General features: G+C 40.1%; 1 protein-coding gene across 1 annotated transcript; it reads left to right on the plus strand.

Annotated features, from left to right (window-relative positions):
* Positions 1 to 4,267: 4,267 nt before the first annotated feature.
* On the plus strand, positions 4,268 to 12,914 carry LOC131322769 (stress-response A/B barrel domain-containing protein HS1). Its single transcript, XM_058354227.1, has 2 exons — positions 4,268 to 4,638; positions 12,534 to 12,914. The coding sequence occupies exons 1-2, from the start codon at positions 4,493 to 4,495 to the stop codon at positions 12,721 to 12,723; spliced, it is 336 nt and encodes a 111-aa protein (XP_058210210.1). The 5' UTR covers positions 4,268 to 4,492; the 3' UTR covers positions 12,724 to 12,914.
* Positions 12,915 to 14,489: the final 1,575 nt, after the last annotated feature.

A 14,489-nucleotide genomic window follows, 5' to 3' on the forward strand; every position in this document is an offset into this window, starting at 1 on the left:
CTCTTTTTGTACATATTACACAATTGCTGTGTGGGTTTATTTACTCCTAACAATTGTACATTAATGTCTTCGTGATTTTTAAAAATAAAAAGAGAAAAATACCAAAGCTTTCCAAATTTTGTACTAATTCGAAGAATATATATATAGGGGAGTATTCCAGGGACACAAAGAAAGACAGTCCATCTCAACCATTCAAGCCAATGACTAAGATTAGAAGTTCAAAAAGAATTATTATTGGCCGCAAAGAATTACTCTGCTTCACCAAAACATAACCGTTGAAATAGGTTGATTTACCCCGAGCGGGTCATTATCAGCATAAATACCGAAAAGTCCGGAATCATTCCCACAGAGATAATCTTTACAGCTTGCTAGGATTTTTAGATATAAGGGTTTGCGGCGTTTAGACGGCCAACTTTTGGTTTTGCTTTGAAAGGTGGAAAATGCTCTTATGAAAAAGACTAGAAAATGAGTTTGAACTAAGAATTAAAGGCGGCAAGGCATAAAAGTTCATAACACTTGTAACTTTAGCCATCTAACAATTCTCAACGAGAACACGATTGAATCGCACAGCATAGGCTATCAACCGGAAGATTTAGCTATGAAACCAATAAAGACTAGAAGTGTAGTATGGAAAACGATTGAGCTCTTTCATTCTCTTGGCAAACACAAACCGAGACATTGCTTCGGAACCATGTGAGCGAACACATGATCACCGGAGATTAACATCGGCAAGTTTTGTTACATAAAAGGCGAACCCTTCTCATTTTCCATACCAAACCTCAAGCCATGAGTTGAGAAAGTCAAGAATAACATAAGTCACGAGGTGTTAATCACCCGATGCCAAGCTTAATTGACTACTCACACATAATCAAAGAACTAAGCATGGTAAGAAATTTGGCCATAAGATTTAACCGATAGAACCGGAAATAAAGGATCCACTTAATAGCTACAACATTAATTAACAAGAAAACAAGAAATGGACAATACCTTAAGTGGTTCTTGAAGAAAAATGACTTAAAAGCTTGGAAGCTTTAATGGAGTTCTCAAATTTAATAATACTTAAAAGCTACAAATGAACTAGATCCAAACATGGTAAAGGAGAGTCCTATTTATACACAAAGGCTTTCTCTCTCCTCAAAAGTCAGCAAATATCCCATAAAACTACCCATTAAAAGAAAGTTTTCATAAGTGGAAAGTTTAAAAAAGTAAGAAAAATATCTGCTGGGAACAAAGGTTATCGATACCATAAGAAAAGGTATCGATAACATCAGTCAAATAGTCCCTCGTAGAAAGGAGTTATCGATAACTCCAACCAAATATTATCAATACCCTCAAGTCTGGACAACTTCTGGACCAAAATGGTGCAAAGGTATCGATAACCTTTAAAATGTTATCAATAACATTCTTCAAAAATGCAGCCTTTAGACTGATGCTCTGCCTTTCTTGCCTCGGCACCACCGGGCATCCTCCGAGCCATCATCACTCGACTTCTTGGACTTGGTGACACAACACCTCATGGCCTCGGGTGCTCGGTTACCCTCAAGGGTTATCCTTGGTGTCAAAATACACCTTATTCTCGCGTTTAACGTGAAACGCTTACAAAAATACCTTATGCGCAATATTTAACATAAACAACCATTTAAAAATATAAACGCCACAATTTGGAGGATTTGAGTACCAAGATTATAGAATCTTGGGTGCTTATCATACTCCTAGCCACAAATAATTACTCTTGGACGCAATGAATTACTCTTGGCCGCACAGAATTACTCGTGGCCGAAAATTACTTTTAACCGCATTGAATTGCACTTGGCTGCATCGAATTACTTTTGGTCACATCGAATTGCACTTGGCCGCATCTAAATTGTACTTGACCACATTGAATTGGACTTAGCCGCGAAGAATTACTCTTGGCCATACAGAATTACTCTTGGCCGCTTCGAATTGCACTTGGCCGCATCGAATTGCTCTTGGCCACTGCGATTTACACTTGGCAGTATCGAATTGCACTTGGCTGCATTGAATTGCTCTTGGCCGCATTGTATTGCTCTTGGCTGCTACGATTTACTCTTGGCCGCATTGAATTGTTCTTGGCCGTATCGTATTGCTCTTGGCCGCTACGATTTACTCTTGGCCGCATCAAATTACTTTATGGTCTCGCAATTCTTTGCGGCCAAGTGCAATTCGATGCGGTCAAGAGTAATTCGTAGTGGCTAGGAGCAATTTTCCACGACCATGAGTAATTCTTTGCGGCCAGGAGTAATTTTTCATAGCCAGGAGTAATATTTTGCGGCCATAAGTAATTCTTCGCGGCTATGAGTAATTCTTTGCGGCTAATAGAAATTCTTCGATTGAATATGAGCAGCTCATTATAGTAATTCACACCAAATGACCCTAGAGAGAGAAAGTCCCACATCTCTCTAGAAATCTTTTTCACATCTGAGGTTTGGGAGGGAGGCCGCCTCACCTCCCTCCCCTCCTCCTCTTCCCCCTCGTCCCTCCTCACCTCTTTCTTCTCTCACCTTCATGCTTCCAGGTTCCCCAGATTTCGGGCAAGGGTTTGTTGAACGGCGAGGTCTCCTCGGAGTCGGCGGCGCCGACAGATGATGGTTCCTCAGGCTAGTTTTCTTCCTTCCTTTCTAGATCTGAAGGCATTGGACTTGAGGTGAGGTAATAAGATGAGCGGTTGGGTTTAGGGGTTTTCTGCGTTTCGTTTCTTTTCTTTGTTTTTTTTTTCTGGTAGTTCCCGTTGGCTTTCTACGGCTATTTTGGGTTTCCCCCAAATCAGTCCGGTCTAGTACCAGTTTGGTTGTTTCCCCAAATCTGGTGTGGAAGAGGTGGTGGGCGAATAATTCCGGAGCCTATTGAGGATTAGTTCGATGATGGTGGGTTGATTGTGGTCTCGATCTTGCTCCGTACGCTTCTGGCCTCGCGCCGTTGGCTGTTTTCGAGGTCCAGATTTCATAGGTGTTTTCTCGGGTTTGAACTGAGAGTTCGTTCTGTTTGGGATTCTCTTCTATCTGACCTAGATTGGTTCTTTTTTGGTGATTTCGCCGGTCTTACTTCTGCAGGGGGTGCCTGTGTCGAAGTCTTAGTAGTTTTGGTTCATTCTTGTATTTTTTGATGAAATCTATATTGCCTTTATGCTTTGTTATGAAATGAAATGGCTGTGTTAAAAAAAAAAATTCTTCACGTCAGATTCTTTTTCTTTTTAACTAATTGGTAATATAATAAAATTGTTGTTCAATACTACTTGAGCTGTTGATTAAATGATTTGAATTTCATGATCTGTCTGAGATTAAAGATTGCAGGTTTTCGTTGGAGCCTTTTGGGTAGACAGAGTTTCAAACTCTACTCCTTACTTGATTATATGTAATCTTGGAACTATTTTGATTTTCTATTTTTCTAGGTCAGTTTCAAATTTTTGAGAAGTAGATTTTGTTGGGAGAAGGGAATTTTTTCTAATTCACGGTTATTTGTAATGCCTCTCTCGGATAAGGTGGGACCATACGCATATTCGGGACTTAGCTCATGTGAGATGGCATAAAAAAGAACCGTTGTATCCACACAAAAAAACCTACGAAAAAGTGGGGTTTGATACTTCATTTAGACGATGTTTGGAAAGTATTGGGCAATTACTAGTCTATATTATAAAAATAGAGCGATTTTTGTCTAAGCATACAAACCCATAGTCCTCTGCAACCATCGGATCACCTTTATATGTTGATCCTAACTGTTCGATCAATAAATGTTTCCTTATATATAAACCTATACCTACGAAGACATTTTCTAATCTTCAATTATGAATTGACCTGTTGTAGGGTAATATATACACTTTCATTTTCAATTGATTATCTTTTAGTTTTTTCCCCTTTTAAGTTGATTTTATTCGTTTAAAGAAGGTTTATAAGAACAAAAAAAATCATCAAATTAAATATGAGAGCTCATCTTATAGAAAATGTGTTATTTTTAAATATTCTTTAATGTTGAATTGAATTGATGTGTGCCATTGTTATTTTATGTAGCTGATTAGATGAACTCTGTTTAAACATATTTGGAAACTAATACTTCTAGAAAATGTCAGTTTGGTTGGTGGGGCGGCCAACAGTAGAGAGAAGAATTCATTTAAATTGACTGTGTTCAGAACGTGTTAGAAGGCACGAGCAATCACTATTCTCTCACAACATATAACATTTAATTCAAAAAATAGATACTTATTCGAAAACGGAGCATAACTCATAATTGAGAGTTTTGTTTTTTCCTAAGATCTCTGCTTAAAAATCTTTCAGATGTTATCTAACTATTACAAAGGCAATTCAACAGAACTTTTAAATGGAACTATGCTCCGATTTTAAATGTCTTCGTTGCTAGTAGACCGTGTGATTGAACTCCAGAAAATTTAACCGAGCCCGTCCATCTTCGCCCATAAAGTCACCACTCACTAGTCCAAATCCTCACCAATCTAAGGGGAGAGAGAGAGAGAGAGAGCGCAATGGATGCGGCCAAATCCCAGGGAGTGGTGAAGCACATATTGCTAGCCAAGTTCAAAGATGGAATCCCACAAGACCAGATCGACCAACTCATCAATGGCTACGCCAAACTCGTACATCTCATCGAACCGATGAAGGCTTTCCACTGGTACCCTCTCCCTACTCGTACATCTTATCGAACCCATGAATCTTACTTGTTTTCCTTGTGGTTTTCACGTTTTTGGATCTAAGTTTAGTGGGTATCTCTCAATGGGAGATTTTTTTTGGTGGATTTTGTTCTAATCATACCGTACTATGAAGTTGGCACGTTAATCTGTTGTAATTGTAGTTTAATGAGTTGTTTGAAGTTTTGAACTGGAAGGTTATCCTTCACACTAATTAGATTGAAAACAACTGTAATGGATTGAGTTATGATGTACGGGAAAATAATGTTAGCACTCTATTTCAAAGATGGGTTTGTATATCTGTGGAATTTATTATAGCAGTTGAAAACTTGATATGGTCGTTAAGGAAAAAACAGTTTTGGGGGCTGGATAAGGTTAAGCTTTCATTGTTTTTCTTGGTGATTGAAATTTTAGTACCCAAGGGTAAAGATATGAAAAATAAAGGTCAATTGACAAAGCTTGAGGAACTGACGCTCAAGCCACAGGCTTGAACAATTTGTGTACCTAGCTCAAGTAGATTATCTGTTGCAACCCGGGAGGCTAGGCAAAACAACAAGCTCGCAGATAAACAAAGCTCAAAAGGTAGTAAAACCAAGGATGTTGGCATGAAATAGGAAATAAAGCTCAACCAGTGTCCAAAAAAATGCAGTCCCTTTTTATATATAATTATTTACTTATCAAAAAAAAAAAAAATGCAGTCACAATCCATCTCTAGTGCCCTTGACAGTGCCTGTATGCCATCTCTAGATAGCACCTCTCTTCAAGGGTCTCATGGCAAACGCAGGCCAGAAATCAGAGCAGCAATTCTAATTAGAATAAAATATAACCCGGAAGCATCAGGCAACATTATACCATAATGGCCACAAAAAATAGTTCATTGATGATTAACGTCATCTTCATACAAGCTACCACGGAATTACTTGTCAAAGCCACCAGTAACCTTAACCAAGCTATTGAGGGGTATAAAATTCCAAGTGACACAGTGATTTACTGTACTAATGGCAAGGGATACCAAGAGCTTTAAGGCAGTGATTATCATGTTAACTTTTTCCTGTTTGACCTATGCCCACGTAGTTCACCTTTTCCTGTTTGTTTGATGAGCCTATTCATTCTGAATCTCTGATCAGTTCAATATATCTGAATAGAACAAAAATGAATCCCTTCTTGTTTTCTAGTGTTGTGCGTCTAACACTCACGCGTATCTCTCCCAATTTGGTTGCCCTGGAGAGCTTGAGTCTATCAAGTTGAATTTTTATATTGTACTGGAATGATAAGTAGTATCTTCTTAATTTGTTGGTTTTCCCTGTTTTGTGATCTAACAGTCATCAGTATCTCTCATTTGCGTGACTTAGAGAGCTTCAAGTAGCTTCTGAATCAGAGCCTACCTCCATGGCATTCACATCTTCCTGTTGTTTTATTAGTTTATTCCCCAATTATGGTCGTTACCAACCCAATAGAAGATTGTCATTGCTCTAAATGCTGATGAAGAGGAGTGATAGTGGCAGCAGCTGCGTTCCTTGTTCCATATGTGGTATTTTGCTAGTTGATGCTCTGAAATTGGGTGGATTCATCTATGTTTCTATAAATGTGGATAACAAAACTAGTTTTAGGCATCAAAAACTCGGTGTGCAACACATATATAAGAATAGAAGTGTTTGAGTGGCTGTTTGTGCCATGCATTTTGACGACGATAACATTCTTGTTGTGTGCCCGAGAATCTGAAACTGAGAGAATGAGGTGACATGAAGAGGGAGAGACGTGAGAGACAGAGAGCCTATTCCAGAGCAGTCAGTCTATGAATGGATGTTCATTAAGGCCCTGGCCTCTGTCTTTGTAAGTAATGGTAGTCGGAAATAGGTATCTTGAATCCCTGTCAAATAACGTTATTGGAAATGATTCATATAATGTAGCTTATCCATAGTCCATACTTGGGATTTTTTTTTTTTTTCTGTCAGAAGCCTATTGTTGCTGATTCATAGCCTTGTTGCCTTCTAAAATCCTACAACCATGTGAAAACGTGGACACCGAAATTGAGACCCAAAAAGTTAGGGTTTTTCTCTCATTACGTTATACTTATACAAATGTAAACATTAATTTACACATTAGACCCTTATCTCCTAATCTACTTACATAAGAGATTAAATATAAATTACAACTAATTACTTATAAACCCACAACTTAACACTCCCCCTCAAGTTGGTGCGAAAATATCAATCAAGCCCAACTTGAACACGATGGGGTGGAAACTCTTGCTACCAAGCCCTTTTGTGAATATGTCAGCCAGTTGATCTTCAAATTTCACAAAAGGCATACATATCAAACCCGCGCTCAGCTTTTCCTTGATGAAGTGCCTGTCAATCTCTATATGTTTCGTTCTGTCATGTTGAACAGGATTATGAGCAATGTTGATAGCAGCTTTATTGTCACAGTAGAGTTTCATAGGACCATTATCAGTAATTCCCAAATCACGTAACACGGTTTGGAGCCACAGGAGCTCACAAACGCCATGAGCCATAGCTCTATACTCAGCTTCTGCACTAGACCTGGCGACCACTGATTGCTTCTTACTTCGCCAAGTAACCAAATTTCCCCCAATGAAAGTACAATAGCCAGAAGTAGAACGTCTATCATCCACAGAACCAGCCCAGTCAGCATCAGTAAATGTCTCCAATCGCAGGTGACCATGATTAGAGAACAGAATTCCCTTTCCTGGAGCTGATTTGAGGTACCTCAAGATCCGATAAACTGCATCCAGATGCGAAGCACGAGGATCATGCATAAACTGACTAACGACGCTCACTGCATAAGTAACATCTGGTCGAGTGTGAGCTAAGTATATCAATCGATCCACAAGTCGCTGATATCTCTCTTTGTCAGTGCACTCCCCCACATTGCCACTAAGATGATGATTCGCCTCAATAGGAGAATTTGCAAGTTTACATCCCAACATACCTGTTTCTTCCAAAAGATCAAGTATATACTTCCGTTGGGAGATAAAAATACATCTATTAGACCTTACCACTTCCATGCCAAGAAAGTATCTTAGTGATCCCAAATCCTTAATCTCGAATTCTTGAGCCAGACTAGATTTAAGATTAAGAATTTCATTCACATCATTACCTGTCATTATTATATCATCAACATACACAATAAGGACAGCAATCTTACCAGCGCCTCCCTTGATAAACATAGTATGATCTGCATTGCTCTGTTTGTACCCAAACTCCAACATAGCCTTGGAAAATCTGCCAAACCACGCTCTAGGTGATTGTTTCAGCCTATATAAGGCCTTCTTCAATCTACACACCTTCCCTTCAGCCTCAAAAGAAGAGAAACCTGGTGGTACGTCCATATACACCTCCTCTTCTAACTCATCATGGAGGAATGCATTTTTCACATCAAACTGATGAAGGGGCCAATTCAAGTTGGCAGCACAAGAAAGCAGAGCTCGCACAGTGTTCATCTTTGCTACTGGTGCAAATGTCTTCTCATAGTCAATACCATAGGTTTGAGTAAAACCCTTGGCAACAAGTCTCGCCTTGTGTCTCTCGACTGTACCATCAGCATTCTGCTTAACAGTGAAAACCCACTTGCATCTTACTGATTTCTTTCCTTCAGGAAATGATACTAACTCCCAAGTGCCATTCTTTTTCAAAGTTGTCATCTCTTCTACCATAGCTCCTTTCCACTTAGGTATTATGAATGCATCTTGCCAATTCTGTGGAATACATATAGAAGAAAGAGACGAAACAAAGGCATGGTACAAAGGAGATAAACGATCATAAAAGACATTGAGAGATGGGATGTTGAGTACATGACCTAACACCTTTCCGAAGGGCAATAGGAAGATTATCAGACTCAATAAAGGGAGGTTCAATAGGAGAAGATTCATTACCAGATAAGTCAGCTGAGGAATTCGGAACTGGAGCAGGGGATTGTAATTGACAAGGTGGTATAATACATGAGGACTTTCCTTTCTTCTGTCTAATGTAGGTCTTTAAGTTAGACCCTTTCAGCCGTTGTGGTAGTTCCTCAATATTGTCACCAATGTCATGAGTTGCCCCTTCAGCAGATATTGGTTCCTCTCTAAACGGTTTTCTCTGCCCCTCACCATGATTATAAAAAGAGGTAAACATCTCTTCCTCCCCCATCTCTTTCTGCCGATGCTCCTCCTGAAGAGATGGAGTGGAAGGAGAGTAAAAGGACACTGTTTCCCAAAAAGTAACATCCATAGAGACATAAAACTTTCTAGAGTGAGGATCATAACATTTATAGCTCTTCTGGGTAGGAGAATACCCAATAAAGACACACTTATGGGCTTTAGGACCTAACTTACCCCCAGAGGGATGAGGGGTATGAACAAAACACACACAACCAAACACCCGCGGTGGGAGAGTGGTGACACGAAAACTATGAGGAAGACACTCAATAGGAGTTTTGAATTGGAGAACACTAGATGACATACGGTTGATAAGATAAGTAGCAGTCAAAATTGCCTCTCTCCAAAAAAATTTGGGAACATTCATGGTGAATAAAAGAGAGCGAGTTACCTCAGCAAGATGACGATTCTTGCGTTCAGCAACTCCATTTTGTTGTGGAGTGTCAACACAAGTCGTCTGATAAAGAATGCCATTTTCTTCTAGAAATGCCCTAAAATTTCTATCGATATACTCGGTTCCATTGTCACTACGGAGAATTTTAATATTCGTATCAAATTGAGTGCGTATCATGGCATAAAAAGATTTAAAACAAGAAAAGACATCATTTTTTGACTTAAGTAAATACACCCAAGTAACACGAGAATAACAGTCAATAAAAGTGACAAACCATCTAAAACCTTTAAGAGATGTAACAGGGGAAGGATCCCAAACATCAGAATGGATAACTGTAAAAGGAGACGCACTCCGTTTATTAATAGGTGCATAAGATGAATGTTTATGCTTACCAAGCTCACAAGCTTCACAAAAAAATTGACTTCTAGGACAATGCTTTATTAAATTAGGAAAAAGTTTCTCTAAAATTCCAAAGGAGGGATGACCCAATCTACGGTGCCACTGATGTAACATAGTAAAAGCTGGACCCATATCTGCTTGCAGAGCAAGACCACATGACTTGGGTGGACGAGGTGCAGACTCCAAGAAATAAAGGTCACCATGTGATTTACCACTGCCAATCACCTCCAGTTCCTGAAAGACACAATGAGTAGGAAAAAAGGTCACGGAACAATTTGCAGAACGAGTAAGGCTACTAACAGACATGAGATTAGTGGCAAAGTTGGGAATATGTAGAACTGAAGAAAGAGAAATAGAGGGAGAATAGCGAACGGAACTTTTCCCTAAGATAGCAGAGAATGATTCATCTGCTATTCGAACCTTATCCTTACCAGAACAAGTAGAGTAAGAATCAAACACAAAGGAACACCCAGTCATATGATCTGAGGCACCAGAATCTATCATCCAAGGAATAGCAGAAGAGGCAGTAAATGCACTAGCCGGGATACCTGTGTGAGCAAAATAGGATGAAGTGGGAGCTGCTGTGGAAGAGGAAGCTATAGTAGATGGAGAATCAGCCTGAGCCAGAAAGCGCCTGAGAGTTTGTATCTCCCCCTGAGAGAAACCACCAACATGATCAGATGACGCCTGAATCCCAGAACTGAACCCAGAATCAGGCCTGAGCGACTCCGAAACATGGGCTTGGGCCCGAGAACGCACCTGACCACGACCATGGCCACCGCGCCCACCCCCGCGCCCACGAGAAGGCTTGCCATGGAGCTTCCAACAAAAATCCCTGGTATGACCGGTATTGTGGCAATAATCACACTAGAGTGACGCACGATCGGGAGGCCCGCTACTAGTACCAGACTGAGACTTGTTACGCTGGAGAATAAGCCCACTATCAGAACCAAAATGACCCTGAGGAGTAGCAACCAAGGCAGAACGATCAGAAATAGGAGGGTGCAACATAGCACCTCTCCTACTCTCCTCCTGCTGCACAATAGAATAGGCCTCTCTCAATGATGGAAACGGAACACGACCCAATATCTGCACTCTAATCAGATCAAGCTCCAAATCAAGGCCAGCAAGAAAGTCATAAACACGTTCTTTCTCCATCCTTTTTAGCCAATTAGCAGCATCCACAGCACAAACAGCCTGATAGCCCTGATAATAATCAAATTCTCCCCAAGCTCCACTCAGATCAGCAAAGTACACAGCAACGGAGCAATGATTTTGTTCCAATGTACGGAGTCTTTTCCTCAACTCAAAACACTGTGCATCATTACCTTGTTGCGAATAGGTATGGGCTGCAGTAGTCCAAATCTGATGTGGAGTATCAAGAAGCAGGAAAGTGTGACGAATATCAGCTTTCATGGAGTTAAATAAACAGGTCATGACCAACGATTTCTAAGATTTAAATTTCTTAAGTTCAACAGCCTCAACAGGTGGAGTAATAGAACCCTCAATGAACTCTGACATTCCTTTGGCCTCGATGGCTAAAGTAAAAGTGCGAGACCAAACCAAATTATTGGTACCATCCAATTTAATATGACAAATATCTAGATGAGTGTTATCCAGAGTCCCTACACGACTCTCATCCTTTGTACTAGCGGAAGCATTTTTGGAATCCCCCGACATATCGACAGAACAATAACAGACTACGAAAAAAATGCCGTAAGTTAAAAGTCCAGAAAAAACAGAAAGTGTACCTCAACCAAGTCCAAATGGATATCACCAACTCTGCCCCTTATACTTATATGGTACCTACGTGGACAGAAAAACAGCCACAGACCATTCAGAACCTACTGGCTTGATAATAAAAAAAACTTTCATGGTTACCCAGTAGAGTACAACGTTGGGAGGCTTGTTCGAGTGTCATACGGCGTCGGAACTGAATGAAAAACTACTAGGCTTGATAAAAACACCACCTACGTGGTTACCCAGTAGATCGTAGGCATCGGAAAGTGGTGTACGGCGGCGGAAATGTTGAAACGAGTTGTACAGCCGGCTGTTCGAGGGTTGTACGGCGTTGGACGAGTCTATTCGTGGTCGGAAACAATTCGACGAGCAAGATCCAGACCTGTCGGATGTCCTACGGTAGTTCTAGAGGTAACAGGAGCTGCTGAAGTGAAAACGAAGTCAGCGAAGATCAATCGGATCAGTCGGCATAGCGTAGATCGTCAGTAGGTAAGGGGTTTTGTTTGTTTGAGACATTCGATCAAGATCGTAGCTCTGATACCATGTGAAAACGTGGACACCGAAATTGAGACCCAAAAAGTTGGGGTTTTTCTCTCATTACGTTATACTTATACAAATGTAAACATTAATTTACACATTAGACCCTTATCTCCTAATCTACTTACATAAGAGATTAAATATAAACTACAACTAATTACATATAAACCCACAACTTAACAAACCACATCAGACAACCTGATTTTAAGTTGGTTCTTAGATTGAACTCTACCGATATGCCAAACTAACTATGTTATTGGGTTGGTCATATGCGCAACCCAGGACTCAAAATTTCGGAGCGAATGCATCGGTATCTCTAGGTTTTGGACTTCTTTAATAAAAACCTGTTCATTACATAAGATGATGTTTCCGACATGGCTTCAGAAAATAGGTATTGGACTATCTGTATTTTGTGTAATTTTTTCTTTCTCTCGCCTATAGCAAGCTTTCTTTGCCATTTGTGAATCACGAAGGAAGTTCAAAATTCAGCAAGAACGTTCCCTGGTTACTGTGAATTAGAGAGAGTTGAACTTAAATCGTTGATGTTAGTTGTCCCATTTAGTATAATGTAGTATGAAAAATTTGGTGATTGATAGCCAAGTTCTCCCCATTTGCAACCCTCTTAATTTCATTTTTTCATCTTCTAACAGGGGAAAGGATGTCAGCATTGAGAACATGCACCAAGGTTTCACGCATGTTTTCGAATCAACCTTTGAGAGCGTAGAAGGCATTGCAGAGTACATTTCCCATCCTGCCCATGTTGAATTTGCGAACATTTTCCTACCTGTGTTGGATAAAGTCCTTGTTGTGGACTACAAACCCACTCCTATCCAGCTTTGAATGGGCAACAGCGTTGTCTTGAGCTTTCATGCTTCTGTCTCTTAATAACAAATTGTTGTGTACCTCTGCCTTTTAGTGCAGTAAAGGCCAAACGTATTAATGTCCGTACAATGAGTATTTCTTGTGAGTTCGTTTGTATGATGACTTATTTGTCATGTTCGATGAATGTGAGATTTTGAATCTGGAAGTCACAACTAGAAAATAGTAATAGAATAGAATCTCCTTAGAGCATCTGATCTCCTTAATGTCTTCTTCGGGGATCTTTCATTATTCTCAAAACCGTGAGATGACCGAGAATTACTTTTTCTTATCATGAGCGAGAATTAAATGGCACCAATGCTTTTGTTTCAGAGATGTTCTTGTTGAGGCATAATGAGGAATTTGTTATGAACGTCTAGAGATTAGTTTTTACATTACGTCTGGTAAGCATTACTATGTGTGGATATGAATGGGCAATATGACACTCAATAGTGACCTTAAAAAGGCCTTTGATCGTTTGGAATGGAGCTTTGGCCACAAGGTTTCTACCTGTTCAAGTTCCCTCTTCTTTGGATTTCGTTAAGCACTTCCTGCATCTCCTTTGCTCCTTGAATATTATCTTCATTGGTGTGTTACTGAAACGTTCTAACCGTCTTGTGGCATCCTTCAAGGCCACTCATTGTCACCTTCTTCATCCTGTGCTTAGAATACCAAGCCAATCTGTATGATAGTCCCAACCACCAATTCGTTCCCTGAAGCTTAACGTAGATGGCTCTGGTAGCACGAATGCAAATGAGGCTTTTGCGTGTGGTATCGTTCGAGGCTCAAATGTGTTACCAGTCGAGACTCAAATGGGAATCGGCTTGTGGGGGGTTTTGTGGCAAACACGGGATCACATCCAGCCTTGAAGCAGAGTGTTGGGCACTCAAGGATGGACTCAAACTCCTACTGATTATGAATCACGAGTATTCAAACTGATCTAAGAAGCAAATAACCAGCAACACCACTTAAAAGGAATTTTTCCCTGATTTTTGAAGCACATCACGAGGGCAAGCAACAAATGTGCTCACTAAGCAAGATTCAATTGATGGATGATGCTAGGAGTGTAACCTATCCCCGTATTGTGTGTTCTTAAGGTTTTTTTTTTCATTGGAATGTTCCCTTTCTTATACCTGCAAAAGAGAAGAAGAATGTTGGAGGATGTTAAATTTTGGTCCGACAGGAACTGTTTCGAAATCTATACTACCAAACTGCAATTGAGAAGAAATGAGCCAGAATTGAGAGAGATGCTGGTCATTCCCTCTTGGATACCATAAAGAAAAGCTTAAAGAGAAATGAAGAAGATGAAGAACTATATTTTCTTTCCATTCTCTGATTAGCTTACAGAACAAGAAACCCTCTGTATTCACAAAGCGACTAACAAAACTCAACCAGAAGATAATGGCTAACTGGATTACAACTGAATTTAATTTGGAACAAATACATGAAGATATGTGCATGATATTCACGGAAATAAATCTAGTGTGTAAGGAATACACGTTGGGATCCACTGGCCCCCTTCCAAAAACACACTCACCGAGAACCAAGCTGCCTCAGAGGAGTTAATACTTGTCCTATTTTAGGTGCTTGTATGGGGTCTATGGTTGTTGAACGCGTGAAAGTATACTGAATTCATGGCTGATTTCTCCACCAACCAACCCCTAATGGATGCATGGAGGACAGCATAACAACTGTCCTTGAGTAAGCTGCTAGGGACCGAGCCAAGTACGTTTGACCTTTAGTTGACT

The sequence above is a fragment of the Rhododendron vialii genome, chromosome 4a (genome assembly GCF_030253575.1).
Source record: "Rhododendron vialii isolate Sample 1 chromosome 4a, ASM3025357v1".
NCBI classification, from domain to species: domain Eukaryota; kingdom Viridiplantae; phylum Streptophyta; class Magnoliopsida; order Ericales; family Ericaceae; genus Rhododendron; species Rhododendron vialii.

What these genes read in the sequence shown, in the direction of transcription:
- LOC131322769 (XM_058354227.1), top strand. Translation starts at nt 4,493, where the DNA reads ATGGATGCGGCCAAATCCCAGGGAGTGGTGAAGCACATATTGCTAGCC. An exon ending in CCGATGAAGGCTTTCCACTG is followed by an intron (nt 4,639 to 12,533) that starts GTACCCTCTCCC and finishes ATCTTCTAACAG; the next exon opens with GGGAAAGGATGTCAGCATTG.